Source organism: Miniopterus schreibersii (genome assembly GCF_964146895.1).
Source record: "Miniopterus schreibersii genome assembly, chromosome: 9".
NCBI lineage: Eukaryota > Metazoa > Chordata > Mammalia > Chiroptera > Miniopteridae > Miniopterus > Miniopterus schreibersii.
The window spans coordinates 61,338,770-61,364,477 of NC_138118.1; the positions used below are offsets into that span (position 1 = coordinate 61,338,770).

A 25,708-nucleotide genomic window follows, 5' to 3' on the forward strand; every position below is an offset into this window, starting at 1 on the left:
GCCTATGGGATGCTGAGAGGTGCCTGATAGAAAGAAAACAAAAAATGTAGAGGGAAATAAAACAAACATTATATTTTCTAGATGTGACTTAGGTACATTTCTGACATCAGAGACTCATCTCTCAGGAAATCATTTCATAGTTAACTGATTGGGAAAATAGGCAGCTCTCTTCATTGTCAGAAGTATACTTATAAAATCAAAGCTCATCTAGAGATCAAGCCTTTATTGTAAAATGTTGATGGATGTTGTAAAGTTTCATTTTGGAACAGAATTCACTACCTGCCTCTCTTATGTAAATTTAATATTATTTATTCCTTCTCAGTTGGTCAAATAGGAGGCCTATTACAATCATAATTTTAAAATTTTTACTAAAAACCACTCTGGTACATTTTACATGTGTATTTTGATGAAATACAAAGTTAAAAATCACTGTGATATAAATTCCACAGAACATCAAGAAAGATGGCTTTAATTATAATACTTAGCTTTGAATAACTCTGTAAAAAAGTTTTACAAACTTCATTCCATTCGGTCCTTACCGCACAACAGAGTCATGGATCACAAAGCAGAAGGAACTCTTGAGGAGGTCCAGCCTCCCATCTCACAGTTGAAAACACTAAGATCTAAGGATAAGTTCAATTTCCCAAGGTCGATAGCTTTTCCACTTTCTCACCTTGCCTTTTCTGCTCCATGCTCCCTGTGTTATTCTCATTTTTCAGATAATTTAATTTTAGTCCCTTATCCAAAGTTGTGGAGACATTTAGTGAACTGGAACCCAGATCTCTGCCTTCTAGCATCATTTAATTCTACTCTAAAGTGTGGCCTGCTCTTAACCTCTCCTGGCTAAAGGGCCATTCCATCCTATTTCCTGGTTTTCAGGAGAAAAAGATACTTGTTACTGTCAAAAGGTACTAAAGATGCCTGGAGTTCTATGGGTAACATCAGGATTATTAATAACCGACTCAGGAAATGAAGTAAACATTCTGATTGTGATCTCTTTCTTTTTTAACTCTTTCTACAAGTTACACAGTGTGTGTTTAGCAAATATTGGTTGTACTGAATGGGATAGCAGAGAGGAAAGGTAGTGGATCTGCTGTTTTTTCGGCGAGGACTGAAGACCATGCCATGGTTGAGGGAGGACCTCATGGCCCAGCAAGCAGAGGATGTGCTGAGCGGCAGATCCATCCCCACCACTTCCAACCTTCGTGGCCTTGGGAAAGTTACTAACTTTCCTGAACTATAATTTTCTTTTCTGTAAATACCGTCTACCTTACAGAGATTTTATGCGGATTAAATCAGACAATGTGTGTATAGAGTCAGGCACACAGCAAACACCCACCAATTTACCCTTCCCTGCCCTTCATGTCTGTCTGGGAGGTGGCTGGTCGCTGCTTCTCTGTCCCGTTTGAGAGCCGGGGCATTAAAATCAAGCTGATCTGTGTCTGGATAGTTTAGCATTTCTGGCACAGTCTGGAAACTTGTCTGAGACGCGGGGTGTCGCGGCTTTGCTTCACTGACATGTGTCACGTGGAGCAGGTTGCCTAACAGCGCGATTCTCCCTTCTCTTTCCTTTCACAGGCCACTGATGCTACACACGGCATCCAAAAAAGAAAGGCAGGGAGCATTTTTTTTTATCCAGTGAAATTTGATTGTTTTGAAGAACTCTTTCTACGGTAACATGCTGTGGAATAATATTTAGTTTACTAAATGGCCTTGAGTATTTTGTAGAGTAAATATTTAAAATCACCAAGTTTCTGTGGCTTTAATATATACAAATGATAGTACAGGATCTCCCTCAAAAGCACGGGACACATTTGCCCCCGTATTCCCCACCTTTTCAAAACTTGTGGTTTTCTAAAGTCAGTGATGACGCAAGAGCAAGTTACACCGACTTAGGGGATCAGACATGTATGTTCCAGAACTCAAAACCAGAATCTTTAGACCTCGATGCTTTTGACATATTTTATGAAAATGTTAATATTTCATGATATATGTGCTTCCCATAAAATCTTTTATATCCAACATTTGAGACAAATTTTTAATTGGTTTTTCAGATTACCCTTTGGGTCCCAACTAAAAGAGAATGAAAAATTCCTTTATTGAAGAAAGTACAATTAATATTTAAAATAGCACTGCTTACTGTTGTAACAGTGGCAGTCGCCTACGCCTGTATTTGGAAAGCAATGGTTGGTAGATGTCAGTCCACTGGGACCCTGATGATGGATTCAGTGCTGACCAAGACTTTCCCAGCCTGTGAATTTATCAAGGTTACAACAAGCCTTTGAATATATAAACCCTGCCTTTCCCCAAACATGCACATACTGTAGCCTAGAATTACTTGTACAGTGACTTTTATAATGGAAGGTTCAGTCTTGGAGGTTAGGGGTGTTAAGGATGCTGGGAAAAGCCTAGAGAAGAATAATAGCATTTCAGTGCAATACTGTTAAACATGAGAAAAATGGGTTTTGGTAACATGAATAATAACAGTTATTTCCAGATGTTTTAAAAGTGAAGTCTCCAGGATGTGCTATAATTTTGACTAAGTTTCTCAGAGAAGAAACTTGTAAAAGAAAGAAGGAAAGACACAGCATTAGAAATTAACAGGATAAATTATTGAGAGAATTAACATATCAAATAATATCAGCTCCTTAGAAAACGAGTCTTTAAAGCTGGATGGTCTCCTGATTGATCAAAACAAGGACTGTATATGTGTTATGTGTTTATTGTGTCTCTGTATGTGTATATACAGGGTGACCCAAAAAGTGTATACACACTTTAACAGCTGATAGCTCAATTTGGAAAATGAAATGGCATTTTAATAAACACTACCTTTATAATTATTCAAAGTGCATGTATACATTTTGTGGGACATCCTATATATGTCTAGGCCTCTGTATAATTAGTTATACTACCAGCTGGGTTATTGAGAGAAGATGCTGAGAATCAGTTCTTTTAGGCAGGTGTAAGTCTTTTCTACCCTTTAAGAAAAAATATGCTACTCCAGTTCTGTAACAAATAGTGACTGGCTTGCTATAAAATCAAGAATTGGGGCAAGAAAAATCTTCCACTAAGAGTTAGAATTTAATATTCATAAGTGGCCAGTGAAGAGCCAGCTACTCCACACTGCCTTTTTTCCCTGTATTAATAAGGAATACTGATACAATCATGCTACTTTGTGCCCTTGGATATTCAGATTTTCTGGAGAAAGTAGTTTGAATCACCTCATAGAAACATTGAGAGGAAGAAAGAAGCTACATAAATATCAAATAGGCAATTTTAGCTCCAAATCACTAGGCAGACATGGCATATAATAAAAATGTTGGCATAAAATAGTTACACAATATTAAAATACAAAACTATAAGGCTAATGTAATTCTTTTTTATTTCTCAATGTCATATATTTTTTCAAATTACCCCCCCCCCCATTAGATACTTTTTGAATTAAAAACAAGACATCTCACATATATACTACCAACACACACAGACACACACAGGACCGTCTACCATCTTCTGTGTTGCTTTAATAGTATGACAGTTGTGCTCACTCCTCAGCAATGCCAAAGTAATTTAATTCATGGAAGGAAATCACTCATTGTCACTAGCTTAACAGATTTCTGCATTAGGCGCAGGTTATGGACTCTTTACCGTCTCCCTGATTTTGTTCACTTTCGTCTCAGTGCATGCATGTTGTGCGTTTTGCATTCACTGTCAGTATACTTTGGGAGTTGGGTCTAATATTTGGAGTTGATGCCCTACAGATCCATTCTTTGAACATTCTATGAAGAGTGTTCATATTGTATGTTATCTTTTTTTTTTTTTTTTGGTCTTTTTTCTTTGGCCTGTACAGGCATTCAGTGGAACCCCCGAGTACAGACAGCTGACTGGATGAAGAAGACGTGGGGGAAAAAACTTCCATTGTTTAGATTTCTGTCAGAGGATATAAGAATACTTAATTTCTTTTTATCTCTAGGGCTTTCATTATCATTTAAATTTCATTTTACATTAATTGATCAGGGATTAGTAAAGCCATTATGCAGAAATTAGAATAAGACAAGCCAGATGGAATGAATAATTCATGAAGTCCAATTACATTTTATTTCTGGTGTACTTTCAAACTTGCCTCTGACTTCTGTGCTATTTTGATGTGACAATATGCACTGGAAATCAAGAGTGCCATTTTAATTTATTGTATCCCTCAGGAGTGGAAGCATTTGTATGCAGTTGGGGGTGTACTAATGCATTTCCCCAAGAAAACACCAATTTCAGGGCTCTTGGGAATAAAGACTGGCTGATCTAGAAAATGTGGCTCATCTTTAAAATTTAGGGTAGTAAGTTGAGCCACACTAGTCGACCTGACTTGGGTGCACTGACCCTAGGTAGAAAGACTAGGGTCTCAGAACCGTGAGGTTTTTCACTTCCCAGAAGAACTACAAATCCCTGGAAAATACGTGTCCCCTTCCCCCGCCGCCAAGGAACCATTAAAGAAAGTCGGGATTTGGTCTCGAGTTGCGCGGGAGGCAGGGTTGCAGCTGCACACAATGGCCACGAGGTGGCAGGCGGTGCCTTCAGTGCGAAGGGGCCGGGGCCACCGGCGCCGCCGGGGCTCGCAGCGCATCCCCGCGGGGCCGGTCCCGGCGGAAGGGCCACGTCGGGGTTCGCGCTCCGAGCGCCTCGCGACACGAAGCCCGGCCGTTGTTCCCAGCTAATGGGCAGAGCCGTCCACCTGCCCGGAATGTCTGACGGCGGGTCTGAACCGCCCCCCCCGCCCCAGCCCCCAGCCCCTCGAGAGCAACCCCCCTCCGCCCCGGGATTTATTTATGCCACTGGACAGTTCTGGTCACATTAAAGCCGCGGTTCACCTTCTCGAGGACTTTCATCTCGGGAAGTTTTATGACACTTTGTGAATGTGCAAAGTTTTTAATTAGGCCCGCTAGACAGCCCGGGGCGGCGGCAGCGCCAGGAGTCTTCACGGTCTCCCTGCTTTACAGCACAACAAGCCGCTCTACTCCTTTGAAGACAACGCCGACTATGTGTACGACGTCATGTGGTCCCCCGTGCACCCCGCGCTCTTCGCCTGCGTCGACGGGATGGGGCGCTTGGACCTCTGGAACCTCAACAACGACACCGAGGTGAGCGGCGGCGCGGGGGGCGGGGGCCGGGCGGGGCGCGGTCGGCCGCCCTCGTCTCCTCCTCTCTCTGCAGCTGTGGCCTTTGGGGATCAGACCCTCCGGCTGCAGCCGGGCTGCCGACCCCCGCCCTGGAGGGAGCTGGCAGATGCACCGGCCAGAAATCACTTCATCTCACCTCATCCCGAGGCCCGGGCAGACGCCGGGCGGCTGGCGACCCCTTTTTGCAGAAAGCAAAACGCTGCCCCCCGAAGGGAAGGACACGCAGGCGTGTTCCAGGCGCTGAAATAACTCTTGGCCAACGTTCGGAAAGGGAAGCGTTAGTGGGCGCTGGTTTTAGATCAGGCTTTTAAAAGGGCGAGTTGTCCGTTTTCACTCTTTGCACGATTCCTGTTTTGAATTCATCCAAGAGGACGCTGCTGGCTGTTGATGTTCAGACCCAGATCCAGCCTCCATTTAAGTTTTGCAAGGTCAATAACCCTTGCCTAAGATGCTGACCTCACAGGCAGGCTTTTCCACAATAGTTTCTAACTCTGAACATGCATGTGAAACACAATATATTTTTTTAATCGGGATTTTAACGTCACATTTACAGTATACTTCACAACTGAAAAATTAGCCATGTGGTTTTTTTTAAAAAAGAGCAATTGACAATAAGGAAATATTCTTTTTAAAAATTAGGATATATAAATTTATGTTTTTATAATTATGCTATGTGATTTTTTTCTTTTTTTCCACTCTCAAAATTATCGAGGTGCTCATTTGGCTACGTGGGGTTTGTAAAAATAGGAGTATTCAGTGTCTTTCAATTTAATAAAATAAAATAGACTCTTCATCATTTCCTGGTCTCTGATTCAGGGCAGCTCTCCATAAATAAGAATGGACAGGTAAGAGGAACAAGTGTTGCAAACTATATGTCAAGTGGAAAACAAGAGAAGCTCTTTTGAAGTGCCTGAGCAGGAAACAGCGCAGCCTTTTTAATTAGGAAGCCCACAGCTGGGGCTGAGGGGGGGGGCTCCCCTGGTGCTTTTTGTGGGAGGGGGCAGGGAAATATCCTTCGGGTGGTATTATTGAGTTGGTCTATCTTGAAAGATTATGGACAACCTATAACCAATGCCAAATAGTTGTCTTTTTAAAATATTTCAGTTTAAGTCTATTTTTCCTTTTGGCTACGCAAACGATGTATGGGACAAGCATGAGGTTGCGTAATCAAGCATCTCTGAAAATAATCGCAAGGCATGGGTACGTGCAATGCCCATCTTCTGGGATTTCGAAATGTTTATAACATCATTGCTCTTAATAGAAAGATGTTATTACTCCACATTGTAACAGTTTCCCAGAGTTTTTCATCACTGTTGATTAAAATCATATTGCCTCTATCTGCTAGAATAAACTCACTTAAAGCAACCAAAAAACACACGTTTTCCAGATTAACTGAGGAGAACCCCCTGTATCAGAAATCAGACTTATAGAGGTGATGTTTAGGTAAGAGGTGACGTTTAGGTAATTCCCAACTACAATGCAATGGGAGTGAGTGTTCTCTAGACTCCTTAGTAATTCCTGTGTAACTGAGTTTTTTGTTTTTTTTTTAGGGAGGGGGGATTTAATCAGCTTTTTAGGTAAAATGAAATGAATGTCTCAACATTGCCAAACGTCATTTTCCCCCTTCTTTTTCTCTAGGTATCAAGAAGCAACCACATAAAAGTGTTATAGCTCAGTATTTAAAAAAAAAAAAAAATCATTACTGGGCATGTGAGCCGTTTAGTTTTGTGGTAAACAATTTTGCTTTCACAGTAATAGTCGATATATAGAGTCTGGTTCAAATCCAGCAACGAACTGAACACTTTTGAAAACCCTTAAATTATTTTTGCCTTCTATCAAGTTGAACAAGAATTTTCAAATGTTTGTGAGATTAGCTTTGTTAAAAAACAAAACAAAAAACAAACCTGAAATCCCAGTGTTTTGTTCTTATTCAAATTACTGTGCTTTTATACCAAGTTGTCCCAACTGCTCCTATGCAGAGATAGTTTAAATTCACCAACCACAGTACCATGGACCTCTGCACGAAGCAGTAATTGATGCTGTATAATCCTGTCTTTGCAATTAAAATGATTGAGCCTTAAAAAAAAAAAAGTGAAAATATTTGTAAAACTGAAATACAAGAGTAAGAGAGTGACAATATAAGGATTATTTTCATTATAGATTCATCAACTTTTGAAAGGTCATTACTGGTCCAGCTAATAAAATATATTTTGTCATTCCCTTCATACATTTGATAATTTATTATAGGCTGTGTTAGTCATTTTTTACCACTTATAATAGCTATGAAAATAAGGTATTTTTAAATGGTTAGAATATTAATCGATTCACTTTGCTACATTGCTTTATTCCAAATAAATAAAATTCTTCAATAGGTATTAGACATAATTTAAAATGTATCAAAAAATCAGGTTTTTTTGAGAGTGATTAATTTTTTATCATTCATATTAAGGTGAAACATTTTTATTCAACTTTTGAAATTGTTCATAGATAAAATCTGATATTGAATAGAGTTAGGTAAAGTATAATCCTGTTTGATTTCTCTAAGTTATGGAGTTAGAAATTAATTCTGAAAACTCTATAGCTGGATCTCAGATTTGTCTTGAGTAGCACACTAATAATAAAATGTATTGACAGAATAATGGCCCATCTAAATTCACATTGTTTTGGCCTTCGAAAGGTTTAGTTAAAAATTCAGGCTCCAGCCTGCACAGCAGGTACCTTAATTGTAGAAATTGTGTATTTAAAAAAATAAACAAATAAATGAGCTGGGGACTTTTGTTTTACATTTTTGCTCACAACTGACATACCGTGATTTTAGGTGGGTAAAAGAATTTTTATTGATTTCAAGATTAAGTTTAAACATAGATTCTTACATACGATGGAGTTTTTATGGCTATTTTAAAGATAGGTATTGAGTCAATAATCTTGTATAAACAGATGGTTTCAATTCCTGAATCAGAGAATGCCAGGAGCGCTAAGGCCAGCGCATGTCGCGCTTCCATCCTAGCCCGACGTGTTCATAGACTCAGGTCTTAAACAGTGGTGACTGGATCTCCGTGGCCCTCTTTTCACTGCATTTTTTTTTCTTTTTGTCTGAACATTTACCTTTTTATTTTTTAATGGCCCCTTGTCATTTCTTATTCACCGTTCTTGTAGAAGGTTCGGAGACCTGCTCTTTATATGAATAAACTTCCAACTTTAAAGACAAGAGTTTTCACAACCAATGATGGAAAAGGGGCAGGCCCACTGCAATTCTTTTCTCAAGTACTAGGTTAAAGGTTCCTGTAACAAATACTTCAGGTTACATGGGCACCTTCAGTTCACTCTAATAATAAATATTATTATCAGCGTTGTCAGATTTCAGGTGTTTAGTAGAGGAGATATGAGCCCTTTTCTGCAAGGAGGTGCTGCCTCCGTTCTATCAGGATATCACCCTGGGGACGTTTCCAGAGGTATGGAGTGCTTCCTACATCCTGGGACTGCCAGGAGCAGGACAAACAGAAAGAGAGGAAAAAACAGAAAAAGAGAATTTGAGGTTTGAAGGTGTTCACCTACATTTTCTTCTTCTGTCCACCCCCTCCCTGATGAGGTTTTGAGGGATCAGTACATATTATTCCACCCTATATCCCCCCCCTTCCTGCCTTTTATAGTATCCTTAATCTTGGTAAATCCTGAAATCTCTCTCCATTGATCCATAAATCAGGACCTGATCGTGAAGTATCACGTTGAGCTGCAGTGTTGGTCTGTGTGGTGGATGTGCCCCCTGCATAATCTGAAGAAATATTTATGTCACTCACTGCCCGTTGATTGTGGAAAAAGACTCTCCCTCTTTTCATTTCTCATTAAAGCGTCTCCTCTGTACCCCTTAGTACAGTGGAGCATATGATTTAAGAACAATGAATCCTTTGACTTCTGCACAGGGATGTATATTACTTCATGCACATGAAGGCAGTGGTGACTCATCCAGTTAAACGTATATTTAAATTCATATTCAGAGTTCTTTCGTAACCCCTTTGGCAGGTTCCAACAGCAAGTGTGGCCATTGAGGGGGCGTCCGCCCTAAACCGTGTTCGTTGGGCTCAAGCTGGCAAAGAAGTTGCCGTTGGGGACTCAGAAGGCCGTATTTGGATCTACGATGTTGGAGAGGTACTTTGTGTTCGTTTTTTTACTTCTGTATCTCGTTTGAAGACCTAGTGAAATTATTAACAAGACCTTGAGGGCCACAAGAGCCCTCTTGAGTGTGTTTGCAAATTTCCATTGACTTCAGTGGGAGTGTGGCAGGACTTCCTTAGGGCCTACTTTGGCCTCTGTCTCCACGCACAGGACGCTGTAGGTCACGATCCAGGCTCCCTTCAGGGCGCTGCAGAATTCCCAGCCACCCTGGGATGAAGCATGGCACCTCCCACCAACTTCGTGATAGGGCAAGCTTGCCAAATTCATCCTAACATTGAATCTGGAATTTGTTGTTTAGGTCGAAAAGTCAAGTTTTCGTTGCTATGTTCCATTAAAATGTAAACTATTACTCTTTAATGAAAATGCAGCCAATTTAAAAAGCTGAGGTGAATCAGAATTTTGTACTGTTTTTATGGTACTCAAAGTTATTATATGAAATACAGACCTCTCGGTATATCTTGTTACATGGTACAGGCTGGCGCAAAGGTAGGTTTACAGTTGTGAGTCTGCGAAACAGAATTTATTCTTGTATTATTATTTATTAATTATTGTATCATTTTCCATATGAACAACTGTAAACCTATTTTTGCCCCACCCTGTATGTAAAGTATTCCTGAGTATCATGGCACATATCAAAGGAAAAAACTACATCTTTTGTTTCAGTAAAATCTTAAATTGTTATGCTATACCTAATATCACATTATCAATCAGTTGTACTGAAGCATATCTGTTTACTTTGAGTCTATAGGAAAGTGTTGACAAAAACTTTCATTTCTGATGAGGTTAAAGAATTTTTTTCCTTCAAGACAGAAAATATTGAACTTTGAAGCAAAACAAAATAAGAGTGTTGTGTGATGCTGTTTTGGCATAACGTGAATCTAACATTTGCATCCCAGGGGGAAATACACCACATTTGTATGCACACACGTCTTAGACCTGGTCGTAGGCCTGGCAGATGGGTTTAGCTGTTCACACTGAGAAGGGCTCTGCATGGCTTCATCAATCAGCATCCTATAACTTTGGCAACCCTAGATGGTTCTACAATGGAACTTTTGATATATTATATACTGCTATATGGTAGAGTTGATTGAGTTGAAACAAACTAAATGGTGTTGTTTTGGGAATTTTTAAAAATTCAGCCAGAGACAGAAATAGAATGACTTTAGAAATAGTTTTTCTGTTTGGGGATGTACAATGCTTAAGTAAAAGAACTGGAAGAATCTGCGTTTTACTGCACGTTTTCTGTTTCATTAGCCACCCCCTTAGCTGCTCCTGATGCCATTATTGAGTCATTCCAACAGCAACAATTAACGACTCTGTTAATATTTATTCCCAGTGTTGAAGATGCAAATGGTCTGGTGAGCACTGACGCAGTTTGGAGTCTTTGGGAGAGAGAATATACCCTCTGAATTGAAAATATTGCCAGTAGTTTTACAGCAATGTTTTCTTCAATGGATATTTTTTATATTCAGTGCATCTTTTTATTGGTCTCTATTACAATAAAAAATAAACAACAACAAAAACAAGTACTCTTCATTGGTTCATTTACTAAAAAATTTACAAGCTAGCAAAGGAGAACATTAAGAAACAATACAGGTTTCTCTTTTGCTCCATCTCTCTTTCTTTCCTTTGTTTATAACAAGTGTAATTGTGGGAGAGAAATAGGTCTGGAGACACGCTCAGAGATGAAATGGCAGAAAATAGGTGAAATTTTAAAACCCCTTTCTCCACTGGCCTTGCTTATACATAATGTCCCTTAACTCTTGGAAGGTTTTATGCAACATTATTTTATCCAAGAGAGCTGAAAAGCAGAATAGTTTAACGAGCTAGTTTATTCAGAGACAGGCCTTTTTAAAAGTCCGTATGTTGACCACAACTATTATATATATGTATGTATATAATAAATATACATATATTTGTGGTTTTATATATTATATGTAATACATACACACATATACATATATATACACACACACACTCTCTCTGTGCAATAGGAAAACACAAAACATACACAGAATTTTCCCCTGATAAAGTGATTTTATACCTAGTGGACAGAATTACTTGAATATGACTCATCTGGGGAGTATAAGTGATTTTGCAAAAGTTGCTTTGGCTGATGTGTAGCTGCTAAAACTTTTTTGCTAGGTTGCTATCATCATTTCTAAATTGTAAAGTGTTGTTATACTCGTATTTCTACTATCGTACCGGCAGGTCAGGCTGGTTTTCATTTTTGTGTTATTGCCCTTACTTTTCTAAATGATATTACAGACTGTAGAAATGTCTGCAACTATAGGCCAGCCTCGCCTATTGTCTGGAGTCTAGACAGGCTATAGAAAAATCTCTGTGACATATAATAGGCCAAACAATTTGTAGGGTTGTTTATCCCTACAAATTCGCTACCGGGGGGAAAAAGATATACTATTTTATTGAGAGTAGGTAATCTTATAATCTTCTAACCCTTCTTTGAATGACCAAAACTCAGGATAGACTTATACATTTGCAGTCCCCTCTGTATTGCTTGATCATATACAAAGCAATCGACAGCTCAGAAAAACTCAGCCTTAACAAGGTAATTTTGTCTTAACTATAGTTGTTTTCTTCAATATTTTTGTAAGGTATTTACAAATTACCTCATTTATTTCTGAGGGAAATAAAGGGGAGATGCCTTTTTCTTTTTGCTCATCTCTGTATCCTGTTCTAAGTCTCTGAGACCAACCCTGTAGAGGCTCCAGGCACTAAAAGGAAAGGTGGCTTGTCTAGAGCTGAGCTCAGCCGAAGCCCACTTCTGAGAGGTGGCAGGGTCCCTCCAGGGGCAGAGGCCACCGTTGCTGTCATCCCTGCCGTCTCCTGCAGCAGCCTGGGCCTGACAGAGCATGACCGTGCTTAGGGGAGACGAGAGGGAAGGAGTTTGGGCAGGAAGTGACTTAAAAAATAGAGAGAGGGGAAGAAGGAAAATATGGCATTGAGGATCAGATTGCTAGTAGACGGTGCTCCCGATGTCTGTGTTCAAAATTGGCCCGCTGGTCCCCGTTAAAACTGAACCCCTCACCAGGGTCATGCTGGCCTTTGGGTGGAAAACCTTGTTCTGTGGAACCCTCCAGGAAAGAAGATGAAATGCTTTTAAATAAGCCTTTTTTTTATACAGTCTGTATAAAAAGGTAAACGGTAGTTTTTTTGAGAGTACACTGTGTTGATCCATGTTCCTTGGACCTCAAACATTGGAGAGGTGTTTGTGGGAAGACAGCTCACGTTCATTGCCCCGCGGCTGATCCCGCTGTGGCCAAGGTCCTGCTCCGAGAGTGAGGCCGGCTCCCTGGTGTGCAGCCTGTGAGTCTCCTGGGCCCTGTGCTTCCAGGAGCCCTGAGCTTGGCTTAATGCTCTGCTGTCATTTGTCAAGAAAATTTTTAACAGGGCACCCCCCCTTATTTGCATTTTGCACTGGGCCCTGCAGATTATGTAGCCAATCCTGTCCACAGGAGTATTGCTTTTAATGCCACTCACGATGCAAATCAGAAATGACAAATTTTGGCCTTGACCTAGACCATTACGAAGAAGGGGAAATCTTTAGAAATGTGGTTAACTGAAGTATATGCCATATGTTTTTCTTATTATTACCTATTTCTTAAGACTATTTAAAAATGTTGAATAAAAATAGCAACGACTTTACATTATAAACATCATGAGGCCAATAAAAATAGAGCTGAAACCATACTGGATATTCTGATTCTCCCCACAACCCTGTTTTGATCACATCGTAATTTTAACTGAAAGTGTAATAGAGTTTTGGGAAAGATCTCTGTGATGCCTACTACAGTCGGAGTGGGAGGGACAGCCTTTCTCTGTCCACTCATTGTCAAGAACCCCGTGATAAGAGACTTCTGGGACTACCAATGGAGACATCGCCATTCAAGTCCAGGTAGACGTGCCTAGGGGTGAGACCTGACACTCAACTAGAAGGGCATTGCAGAAAGGGACTCTGGTGTCACCAGTCCTTAACAATCGTCTGCCTCACCTCCTGTCCCAGCGGAGGCTGCAGCTGCTGCAGGGAGTCCCAGCACAGTGTCCCCATAATCATGCCCTCCTATTATGTACAATTATCCTCCATGACTTTTAAGATGATGGCAGAGAGCTGTGGCTTGAATCCAGATTTACTGGTACCATTTATCATGAACTTCTGAAGTGGTAAACAGAGGATTGGGTATGAGCTCACTGAAATTCTCGGGATTGAGTTTGTCCATCCTGCACCCCCCTCCCCCTTTTTGTGTTTTTGTTACATTGAAATGGCAAAGGCATGAGTAATATCTCCAGGCCTATGACTCAGGAGGTAAAATACAAAACAGCAATGTTTTCAGGTAGGCCACAGGATGCTTTTTTGTTTACATAGCACACATTTTTGGTTGCTTGATTTCAGCATTGTATCTGGAAAATATGCTGTACCCGTTTATTTTCACAGATAGGGGTCTATTTTCTTTGCAGAGCGGGTGCTTAATTCCCATTAGCATAAATGGAAGTTATGTGAAATCAATGAATGACAGAGACGACCCCTGTATTCTTTGGCTATAATTTTATTCTATTTGTGCATTTTAAAAGTTACTTAGGTGGATAGTGGTTGTGTGCACCATTTAAATTCTCTAAGATCTAAAATAAAAAACGAGCTTAGCTCTTGAATAAGTTTTGAGGATTTTTCTCTCCAAACTGTGGGATTGCAGCCTGTTTGTTTTGGAGCTGTGTGATTTCATTCAATTAATTGAAACGTGGGTAAGATAACAAGTCATAAATTAACTGCAAAAATAACCTGAGAATGTTGAGCGTATTTTACTTCAGAATCCACTCACAGAGAGCTGTTAATCATGGTTGAATTTTTTTAAATGATGTGTGAACACACATATTCTAAAGAATTAAACATAAAAATTACTCACTGCCGTGGCCTCTTTACTGAATAGCAAGCTTTCCCGTGTATGTGGAGCTGATTTGAATAGCACATGGGCCAGTGAGTGTAGAGTTATCCGCGTGTCCTGATGATTGATAGTCGTCAGCCTGTCTACCTGTCGTCCCGGCAGATGTGTTCTATAGAAAGCCCGTGGCCACCGCGAATGCCTGGGTGCTGTCACGGGGACGCTGCTGTCATAAATACCCCCTCACTGCCGTGTTTGCTGCTTATCTGAATTAGTTAGAATGCTGTTTGCAGCTCCAGTTTTGAAAGAAGCAGTTTATCTTCTACCTCCTATTATTTCGTTTTCCATTAACCTCTTCCAGGGAAGATTTTGTTTTCGGTTGTGAAAAACACACAGAAGTTTCAAATCCCTGATGATATTTTTGCAGCCGTCAAATGATAAAATTCCAAAATCGCTTTTACCTTAAAGAAGAATTTGAAAAATAAAATGGCAACGTGAGATCTGTAATTTGGGAGATGAATAGATCTTCTCACCCCTGCTCGATGTGCTCGGCACCCCACTCACTCAGTGCCTGAGAAAACGTGCATTCGTGTTTTACATCTTAACCCTGAACTTTGGCAACATTTCAGATACCTTGTTTGAAAGGACTATTTGGGCGCGGGTCATTTTATTACAAATTCCAGGAAATACAATACGTTTGACACTTGTTAGTGTATTAAAAGGTCCTTGAAAAATTCTTAAAAGGAAAAGTGCAGGTGACTATGAGATTTCAGTGTAACTGCTGCAAACGTAAAGCATGATTAAATGCTCATTGAAATATATTTGAAAGCTGAAATGAAAACTTTGAATGCAAAGTTTATTAGGCATCCCAACAGGAAAAATGACCTACGTGACAGAGTTCAGAGTGAAGGCCAGGGTGTCATGTACGAGGCCCGTTGCGAAAGGCCTCACGCGGTTAGCCAGCTAGAGTAACGATAAAAGACGCGAGGGGCCATTCCTCCTACACTTTAAATAGCTCTTTGCTATAGTAGCACCTGAGAAACTGGGGCTGGGAGTTAAAAAGGATTTGAGTGACACAAAATAAATGCAATACATTTATGGTTTTAAGTGGATTACCCTGAAACAATAATCGTTTGCTCTGTGGAACCACCTTGCGTTTTCCAGTAGGACAGGGCCTTCATCAGTTTTCCACAAGAAGTTTGTGCCCTGAATATAAATAACCTCCCGTCCGTGGGGAAGGAGGTGTGTGGAACATAAAATATGATGTTAAACTGAGACTTTGTGGTTAATTCAAGTAAGAGCTCCTTAATGAAAAAGAACCGCGTTTGAAATCAGTTTGATTGCGGTGCTTTCTGAAGCCTGTTATCACCCTGAGGACGAACCTGATAGCGGGCTGAGCTCCGCAGCCTGCAGGAGGGAGTGGATGGGCTCAGCTTTCCCAAGTCCAGTTATGATCGCCCCCAACATTGTGTTTCTCATTAAGTGAGTGTGGCCAAAAGTTGCAAGATGCTTGGAGGTCTTTGCAGTACCAGCTTATTCTTCAGCGAAGAAATAGGATTTTTTTCTTTAGCTGATGAGAAACACTGCTTTGGATGTTCCCTCTGTGGAAAAGAAGACTTGGGCATAAACTATTCCATCATACCAAACACCTAGATAAAAACAGAAAATGCACACACTTAGCTCTGCTAATAATATCTAGATAGTTGATGACCGAGAAACAGAACATTGGAATTCTCAATTGCACTTTTCAGTTTTTGCCTGAATTTTTATTGTCATAGCCACGACACCATGCAGTAAAGTCAGAAAGCACAACGGCAGATTTGGGTGCTAATCAATATAATCATATAAAATAAGCTACTTTGAAATAATATACGAATTCATTTCCTTGTAGTAAATTATACGTATTTGAAATAAAATAATTTAGTTAAAATGTATGATTGTAATTTTAGTATTAATTTGATTTCTTCTAGGAAAAGTGCTTAATTTTAAAAAGAAAGGAAAAAGCACTATTCCAATTAATGTTATAATTATTCATCTTATAGTGACTATAGTAGCAGTGGCTTTCATTTTGATAATTATATATGTAAAAGACCATGATTAAACTAATTATTATATAAATAGTGTGCTTATTCAGGTAGCATTAGTTTATAAAAATAGATTTATAGGATTAATATCTTTTCAGCTCACTTTTTTTCCCTTAATTGATAAGAAAATACTTATGACTTTTCTGTATTATAGAGTAGTTGATTCGATGAAAAGAAAACCCTAATATTTAATTTTATGAAAACCAAATTAATGTGTATGTAGTGATTTGCAGTAGTCAATGAAATTCATGTATTCTCATTTCGGTGGCAAGTGGCCTATGAATATAAACCTTCTGAAACAAGTGCCAGTTTGTATAATTAATCATCTTTTATGATTCTTCTGTGGTTTCAAACTGTCATTTTCAATAGCAGTTTGGATTTTGAAGCAGTCGCTAATTATAGTGTTAATTTTTTTTATGGCTGACAAAATTGTGTTTAGTTTTAGATTTTCAAAACTGCTAAATTTTATCTTGAAAAGTTACTGCTTAGAACAGTAGCCTCAAATCACAGCTTAGACCAACCAACCATGAAGCTGCTTCAAGCATCTGTGAGTCCAGATTAACACTGACCTGGATAGAAATGGAGAGTTATTTGTCTCTTCCATGAGTGTTTGTGCTGGTATTGGTATATCTAAAATAGAGTAAGAAATCCAATATCTGCTTAGGCATGTGTACGTGTAAATATTTATACACCATATAGGTTGGGCTTGCAAAGGGAGGAAGTGAATGAATTGTATTCTAATTTTAAGGAAGGTCTGCATGAATTTTTGAGAATGTCAGCTACGAGAACATCTTTCACATTTGAAAACATGAATTATTTATCATTTTAGGAATCTCAAAGCTGAGCATTATAGAAGAAATTTTGCACTCTTTTTTGGCTGGCAAATAAAACTGATCAGTGGTTCATTTCCTATGATCTGTCTCCTCATGGCCAGCTAACAGTTTCTCGACATGTAGATGAAATCTTTTATGTTTATTTGCCTTAGCATTAAGGACCCTTAGGTAACAAGCGAACATCTTCTAGTGTCCTAAAAACTAGTCACCCTTTTGACTTAGGGGGCAAAATCCCTTTGGCAGACTTCCTTTGGTTAATCACATTCCTCAGTAGAGTTTCTAATCTTTAGAGATTAGAAACATACACAGAAAACATACACAAAGTAGATACTTACAATTGTCATTTTTAATCTCACGTCCTGGTCTAGCACAGTGCCTGGTAATAGGCACTCAGTGAGTATCTGAGTGAATGAAAGTTTTACATGTGAAAGTTGAAGGTTAAGGGAAAGCTTCGTTGTGTGAAGCATTCAGAATGCAGCCTCCACATTGGCTATAGATTAACGGACAGGGGGAAAAAAATCCACCTAACTATATCTGCACAGGAAAGGATATATAGAAAATACATTTAGAAAGGAGTGTTTGTCTTTCCTCCCAATCTCTATCCCAGCCCCTCTCCCCTCCTGTGCTTGTAAAAGTGAGCAATTGGCCACTAGTGTAATGAAAGCCTAACAGTTGATTCAAATAGTTATCAAACCACTGGAAAAATGCTTCCTTTTTATTGTGCTTTTTTTGGACACTATAGATATGGTAAATCATGAACTACATTATAAAAATACCTCTTTTATGCCCAAACTTTCAGTAGGAGGGAATGGCATTTCTTTTATTACCTTGGTAAATGTTTTTCAGGTGTTTGTCAATAAGCCTTCTCTTTGTCAAAACTGCTTAGATGCAGTGGTTGCTAAGAATTTACTAGAAAACCTATAGTTAATAATATCAGGAAGAGGAGGGATATATGTTTAGTCAGCTAATAGGACAGATGGGCTTGAGTAGCTCATGCTTTTCCATTTTCCTGTCATTTTCTTGGTCTTTTTGTGTTATGGAAAAAGAATGGTAATTGAAGTTTAAAAAGTTTATTTTCCATTACTGCCCATCAGCCAATGTTGTTAGCATTTTCCCCATCTTTTGGACAGAGAAATAGATTGTTGTTCCAAGTAATAGAACAATATAATGTTTAAGAGAGTCCTGAAGAAAGGAGGGTGGTAAGATTTTAATACAAATGTGAAGGTCATCTTTATAGCTCTGTGAATTAACTCTTTCTTCTCCAGCTGTGTGACTTTTTTTTCCCTTCACAGGTAAAAACTTCTGAATTTTGTCCTGCTTCCTATAGTGCTAAATTTTAACGTGAAGAATATTTTTAGGGGTATGTTTTTTTTAGGCATAGTGTTTAAAAATTATTTATTTCCTTTGATGTTCGCTGGCCTATTGAAATTGATATAGACCCATATTTGTTACTATTTACTTTCTACTTTTATGTCCTACCTTTATTTTTTCCCTTAATTGGGTGGTAATGGATTTTTTAAAGGTGTTGTTCTAACAAACATGCTATAAAAGTCAACCACTCATTTAAAAATACAAGGAAGAGATCGTAGGCAGGGAGATCTCGAGCTTCATGGGTGGATGAGGGTTCCCTTGGAAGGGATTTTCAGATCAAAGAAAGTCTTTCTTAACCAAATATAGTCAGATAGCATCAGACTGACATAGGTTAGCGTGCTGCCGAATTTCACAGAAATCTTAACCTACTGACTGGTTAGTAGCAGATGCTGCAGAATGGAGATTAATGTAACTTCTACTTTCTGGACTTCTCTAAACTGCTGTAAATACTGAGTTACCACACAGTATATCTTTTTGTGGGGAACCCTGTAGTATATTTACGCCCTCTGCGTCCTGCATTCTGGCTTGGGCTTTTGGTCCGTGGTTTCATCCATTGTTACCAGTGATGCTAGACTCTCCCAAGAGTTAAATACAGTGGAGCTGTATTTATGCGAAGCGAGCATGCTTGGTCGTTCCAGCGGCTGTTTCATTGCTTATTACCTCCCACTTTGCTTCCATCTGTGTGTGTGGCAAAGGGAATTGCCCTAAAAAGTATAGGCTTCCTCTGAACACAAACGTGTATTTGTATACCAGTCACTCCACAATCTCCTGAATTGGGGTGCCATTAATAATTGTACTTTTAAAAAAGCTTTTAGAGCTTAAGGGGGTTTAGCAGTGGTTCTGTGGAAACCCACATTCGCTTCCTTGGTTTCTGTAAATGCACTAATAAAAAAAATCAATCTGTGTTAAAGTGAAAAGGTAATTTGTAAGATATCTTTCTAACAGAAAAGTTTAATATTCAGGTTACTGCAAGAGATGAACTGCTGCGTATCTGTTCGGAATCAATGGTTAACATAATCGTCCCAGGCATTTTTTTTAATGACTCCGTGTAATTGAAAGATTACAAAGATGCTGATGAACCACACGCCCATGGAATATTTATCCCGAAGCCTAGAATCCTACTCACTTTAATTTGTTTGCCACGCAAAATACATCTGAGAAACTAAACTGAAATCACGGAATATTTTTTCAGTCTTAATTATAAAAAAAATTTTTTCTTTTAATTAACCAACTTTTGTACTAAGCAATGCCTGAGACAGATATTTTTAACCATAAAAAAAAAAAAAAAAATACAGCATTGGCCGGTAGGAGTGACTGCAGATAAGGCAGCTATTTAAAATCAGCTGCTAGGTACTATAAACCCTTTAAAATTACTAATAAACGAGGGAGGCTTGACTGAGGACTGTTCAGAATGGTTAGCCAGGTGCTTATAAAAAGGGACACATGAATGATATTTGTGTGCATAACCCTGGTTATAAAAAGTCATTTGATTTTTATAACAGCGTGTTCAGCGGTTACAAGGCCTTACGACTTTAGCTAAAAATGTAGAATCCCACTGTAGAAAGTGCTGCAACAAGTAGTTAGCTGGATAAAGCTGTATTAGTCATATTTGGAAAATAAAAAAATATGTATGTATATGTGTACATACGGGCATATTTACAAAGAGAAATGACACTTTAAATTTGATTTTTAAAAAGAGCAGTGGAAAGTGCTCTGACAGAATTTGTCTTGTGAGCTGAAAGAGCCCCTTCCCCACCCCAGACTCACAGACCTTAACTAGTATTCAAAGTGTGACTATTTAGGAAATGACTTATGTGGGTTTTTAAGAAATCAAATGTGATGAAATATAAGGAATACGTCTAAAAATGAAGCTCTATGTAGATGAAAAGGAAAGAATGAAAAGAGGGAAGGAAGCAAAAAAAAGAAGAAATGGAGGCGAGGGGACTAAGCACTAAGAAGGAAAAACACATCATTTTCAGGGCTTGTGATGTGCCAAGGACTGTGCATATGGTAAGCCCTGAAAATGATGTGGGTTTTGGGGGTCATACTTACTATTCACAACAGTCCTAGGAGATGGGTCTCAAAATTCCTTTCTCACACTTGAAGTGAGGATCAGAGATGCTAAGACAAGTTCCCTAAGGACACCCATCGAGTACGTGGCCGAGCTGGGACAGAATGCACGAGCTGACTGACGTCTGAGCTTGAGAAAGTCCACCCTGGCTCCATTCTCGACGTCGAGGGATTCTGCGGCCTGTGCCTCCCTGAAGTGCACAAGAAGCTCAGCAAGACACCCAGTGGTTAAACGGATGAGCTGTTTGGGGACAGGGTGGGGCAGGGTCCAGAAGAACCTTCCAGTTCTCTCAGCCAGAGGGGTGGGGACAGATCCATGACACAGCCTCAGAAGTAGTGGGGAGGAGGGAGACTGAAATGATCAGTTTTCATGAAATTTTCCCTAACTTTTACACTTTTGCTTTTTATTAAGATGCCCTTTCATCTCCCAAGAAACGTAGAACATTAAAAATAATCTTTAGAATCTTTTAGCAGGTGATTCCAAACACACATTACCTGCCTGCTGCCCCCCTGCCCTGGTGCGCTGGCATTTCTTCGAAGGGTGAGGCCCTGCTTGCCCCACGCCCCCAGAACAACGCGCTCAAGTCGTGTTGTCTTTAGCAAATCATCCAGCGTCCTGTTCCCTGCCCGTTCAAGAAAAGTCTGTACCCTGTTCCTTAACGTCCTCACATCACAAACATCAGAGTTAATTCTTAAAGAAAGCAAAAGCCAAACCGCACGAATGTTCTAGAATTGATGACGTCCGCTTACATGTCATTTTAAAGAGCACGTTCAGTGTGAGTGACAGGTTGAAGAGAAAGAACGTATGACTGTTCCATGTTGAACTCATGGCATTTTCTCCCCTTGGATTCCGCTTCTCATCCCCTCCACATCTCTTTTGATAAATGGGTCAGACACCATCAGCCCGTTTTACAGTCGAGGCAATGAGAGGTTCAGTGCCTGGCCACCGCCAGGAACCAAGGTGAGAGCAGGACGTGAAACCTCCTGTTCGAATCTGAGGTTCATTTGACCTCCTCATGATCGAATTGCCACCTCAGATACTACCTTTTTGGTCTTGGCTGTAAAAATAGGGTAATATCATATCTATAAAAGGTGGTCACTCTTAAAGCTGAGATTTCGTCATCTCAGGAATCAGAGGCCTGCGTGGTTGGGGCATAAATATGCTTTATATGTTTAGCAAAGTTTTAGAAAACAGTCACCAACCAGGGGGTTGGGGGTGGAGGGGAACCAGCCCTTTATGAAGCAGAGGGAAAGTCTGAGTCATCCTGACCTAGGATGTGGACTTTGGTCAGTGAATCTGAAGGAGGAAAACATTTCCAGATCCATTCTGGTTCAGTACAATACTGGACAATTTTTACGAGTTCCTCTTTACCGTATTACTATGGGCTATTTTCTTCACGGTGCTTCCAAAAGATTTTTTAATTGATTGAAATGAATCATCACCATTGGAAACTTGTGAATATTTTTCCTATCGCAGATGTAAATTCTTTGAAAATTATTTTAAACTGTTTTTTTCAGGGGGAAAATCCACGGCGATGCTCTAGATTTAGCCTTTTATGACTGATAGAAACTTGAAGATGCTGAAACCATGCCATTAATGTGCCATTTGCTTCCTTCTACTTGCTTGACACACAATACATACCAGGAAATGTTGCCGTTGTCATTGTAGGAAAGTAAATATTAGGCTCTTCATATTTTGAATGTCAGTGAAGTTTTCTTTAAAAAATCCTATGCCAGTATTCACACATTTTGACCGTAGAAAACATGATAAATGAATTTTCCTCTATTTCTTGGTCGTCATGTGGCAAAATGATTTACTGCTACATCTTCAATTCTTAGCATAGTGTCTGGCATATAGTTGGTACTCAGTTCATGCTGATGGAATAAATTTGTATGCTAGTTAGGAGGACATGAGAGCAGAGTTTTTCTTTACTAAAAGACATGAGCAAAGATTTTTCCTACTTTAAAAAAGTCTCCTAGAGCAAGTCTCAGATGCATTTATGATCGTGAGACTCCTTTCTAGCCATTTCTAATCAGGGAACCAGGTGGGAAGAGCCAGGAGCTGCCAAGGGTAAGAAGGACAGTGCTATCCAGACAGATGCTGTTACAGCCAGAGCTGTAAAATGTAGAGGGGTCTTGCTTGTTAGGACACTTGTTTGGTCTTACCTACAAGGAATTCAAATGCCAAAAATTATTACTTTGGGCGTGGGAACAACCTCTGAGTACACATTCACACATTCAAGCTAAGATTGGGCTTAAAGTGCTTCCTGATGGTGACATTTAATTCTAAAAATGGGGCAGTCTGCAGTCCACCTTCTAAATCTAACATTACAATCATCTTGGGGTATTTTTATAGTCAACTAGATGAAAACATAATAGGATAAGCTAGGTCAATTTAAGTTTCTGGAAGCATCTGTGTTTTTATTGTGTTCAACTCTAGAAATTTTTGTGTGTGAACTGAAGCAAATGAACATTTCTGTATTATTTAGGATATTCCAGAGAGGAAAATACTTGACAGAACAGAGTTTTGAAAAAGCAAACTTCTAATATTTTTCCAAACTAAGGGAAACTTTCACAAATCAAAAAGAGGACAAGATATGTGAGAATACTGTGAAACCTTCTGTGAGGGGTAACCTGTGTTTTTAAGGACAAGTGTTGGTATTATAACACCATTATCCCCACCCCCTGGAGAAAGGCAAGCGTAGTTCCATTGTAGGGTATTTTTTGTTTATTTATCAGAAACATTTAAATTTAATAAAATTTATTTTTGAGAAGTTAGAGGCGTAACTCTATGTCATAAATGATATTCAATTCTGTCCCCAAATGTATCTGGGCACATATTCAAGCCTTAACGTTTCATAATCTTGATTAATGTTCTTTCTTAACTATCTTGCCGTTACTACACGTGATACTACATGAAACTATATAAACATATGTACCTCTTTTCTTGTGTATAGTGTATAGTTTCTAGATGTTGATATCAATAAAACATTACATATGGTATCATACGTTAACTTAAATTTGTACCAGTGTAACCAATAACCCAGTATTATGTTTAGGAGCCAAACTCGCAGATCATACTGATCTTTATGAACAATATACTATGTATTATTACTGAGACCTGCCTGCCTTTTTCCAATATTTACAGCTATGTAAAGTTATGAGGTGCTGCTTTAGCTTTAGCTTGGTTCTCACCTTATAGGAGAAAAAATTATAAATACATTATCATGATTAGTTTTTTGTCTCTTCTTGGGCTTTTGTTTTGTGGGTAGTGTTTTGTTTTTGTTTTTGTTTTTTTTGGAAGGACTTGGTCAGGGGTTGGAAGAGAAAAGAAATAGTGGACCTGTTCTCGCATATAAATATGATACTAACCCTTTCCTGCTTTTGCTTTTTGTTAGCTCTTTTCTATCATTTATTTTAAGGGCTTCATCTCCCCAGTGCAGCATTTTCTAAAATTGAAGAGGAAAATAAGTAATAGCGGAACCTAGGAAAAGAGCTCAAAGTAGCAAAATGGACTGAGTGGAGGGGTCACAGTGTCATTCAATACTACCGTGAGCTTATGTCATTGCCTAAACACAAATCTGCATTCATTTCAATAACTAGGGAAATATTTAACCATTCAAAACCTCATTCATATGACTAAATGAGAATTCTCATTGGTACAGCATTTCTCAAAATAAGTAGAACTGACTTCCCCCACCTGTATAATATTTCCAGAATTACATTCTTAAAACGTTTAGACTTGGTACACGCACACTAATTGAAGGACAAACTTTGTGTTTATGATGATGCCTCTAATAAGTTGTGTTGGACAGATTGTGTCTGGGAATATCATCCCCTATAATAGAAATTTTAAGTTCTGATTGGTTCTATAGAGTGGGTAGTTTTTTATCCGTGGAAGTGACCTCTAAGCTTAGATTTATTTGCTGCCTCGTTTTTATTTTTAAAAATGTATATTGATTGGGATGAATGTGTGTTACTAATGTTTATAGAGTATGTGGATAGCACATGGAGCACTTGTGCCTGTAGAGATGGATCATACCATTTTATAGGGTAATCCTCCAAGAAAATGGCTCTACTCCCTAAATCAATTTTATTCTATATGAAAACCACTGAGACTTCTACTGGACCCAGCTTCTCATCAAGTAACTCTCTTTTCTATTCCAAGCACTTGTCTGGTATCTTTAAGCAATTCATTTTTGGATGCTTTGTAGAAAAATGAGCTAACGAAAATTTCTACATGCAGTTCATGTTGGGTGGGGGTAATTTTCTCTCCACTAAAGAAATTAGTGCACAGAAGGAGATATTCTTTGGAAAATTTCGTAAATCCCCGTTTTGGTGAATCAGTATAGCGTACTAGCTAAGGCTGTGAATCCTGGAACCAGATGACCTTGGCTTTGATACTGCTAACTTTGCAACCTTGGTAAGATGATTTCATTCCTCCATTCCTCGATGCCTTCTTCTGTAAAATGAAACCCTGATATTACTGTACATAGGGGTGTTATAAGGAATGAGTTCATACATGCGTAGTACTTAGAACAGAACTCTTGGTAAAGTTTAGCTACTATTACTTTTATTCATATGTATCATGTAAGATACCTTTTGCTGGAAAAGCCAACAGCTTTATTTCATATTAGTGACATTTCTTTGCATATGTAGCTAGAGCTTTGTTGTGTATATTGGCACGCTGTCAACGCTTTTAAAAGAAGGATCAATAGCATTGACTTAGAGAGACAATGCCACAGTTATTTCAAAATCCTAGTCAATAAGGCAGTTTTTATCTGCTGTATTTATGCACTGTTAGTCCCGTTTGCTCATGATGAATTTTCATTACTGAAAATGCTTTAACATGGCTACCACACGTAATAACATAGTTTATGCAAGTCTTAAAAGTTGTTTTTCTTTAATTCCATGAGCGACCTTGCTTCTGAGAGGGACAGTATTTATTCCCTTCCATTGTCAGTTTTGGAGCAACGCTCCAGGGATCTAACCCATCCAAGAAAGAAGATTATCAGGTGTCCTTTACATCCCAAGGGACAGGTCGGCTTCAGGAGGAAGTCATGTGGCGTCAAGGCTTTCGGAATAAAGGATCCCCCGTTCACCGTTTCCCATTC

General features: G+C 39.1%; 1 protein-coding gene across 6 annotated transcripts in view; it reads left to right on the top strand.

Annotated features, from left to right (window-relative positions):
* Nucleotides 1-25,708, top strand: part of DYNC1I1 (dynein cytoplasmic 1 intermediate chain 1) — a 297,632-nt gene that overhangs the window by 247,991 nt on the left and 23,933 nt on the right. For all 6 annotated transcript variants that reach the window (XM_081146692.1, XM_081146694.1, XM_081146691.1 and 3 more), the window contains 2 exons: nt 4,989-5,129; nt 9,189-9,314. In XM_081146692.1, coding sequence (XP_081002818.1) covers nt 4,989-5,129; nt 9,189-9,314 — 267 coding nt within the window. The remainder of the gene's footprint in view (nt 1-4,988; nt 5,130-9,188; nt 9,315-25,708) is intronic.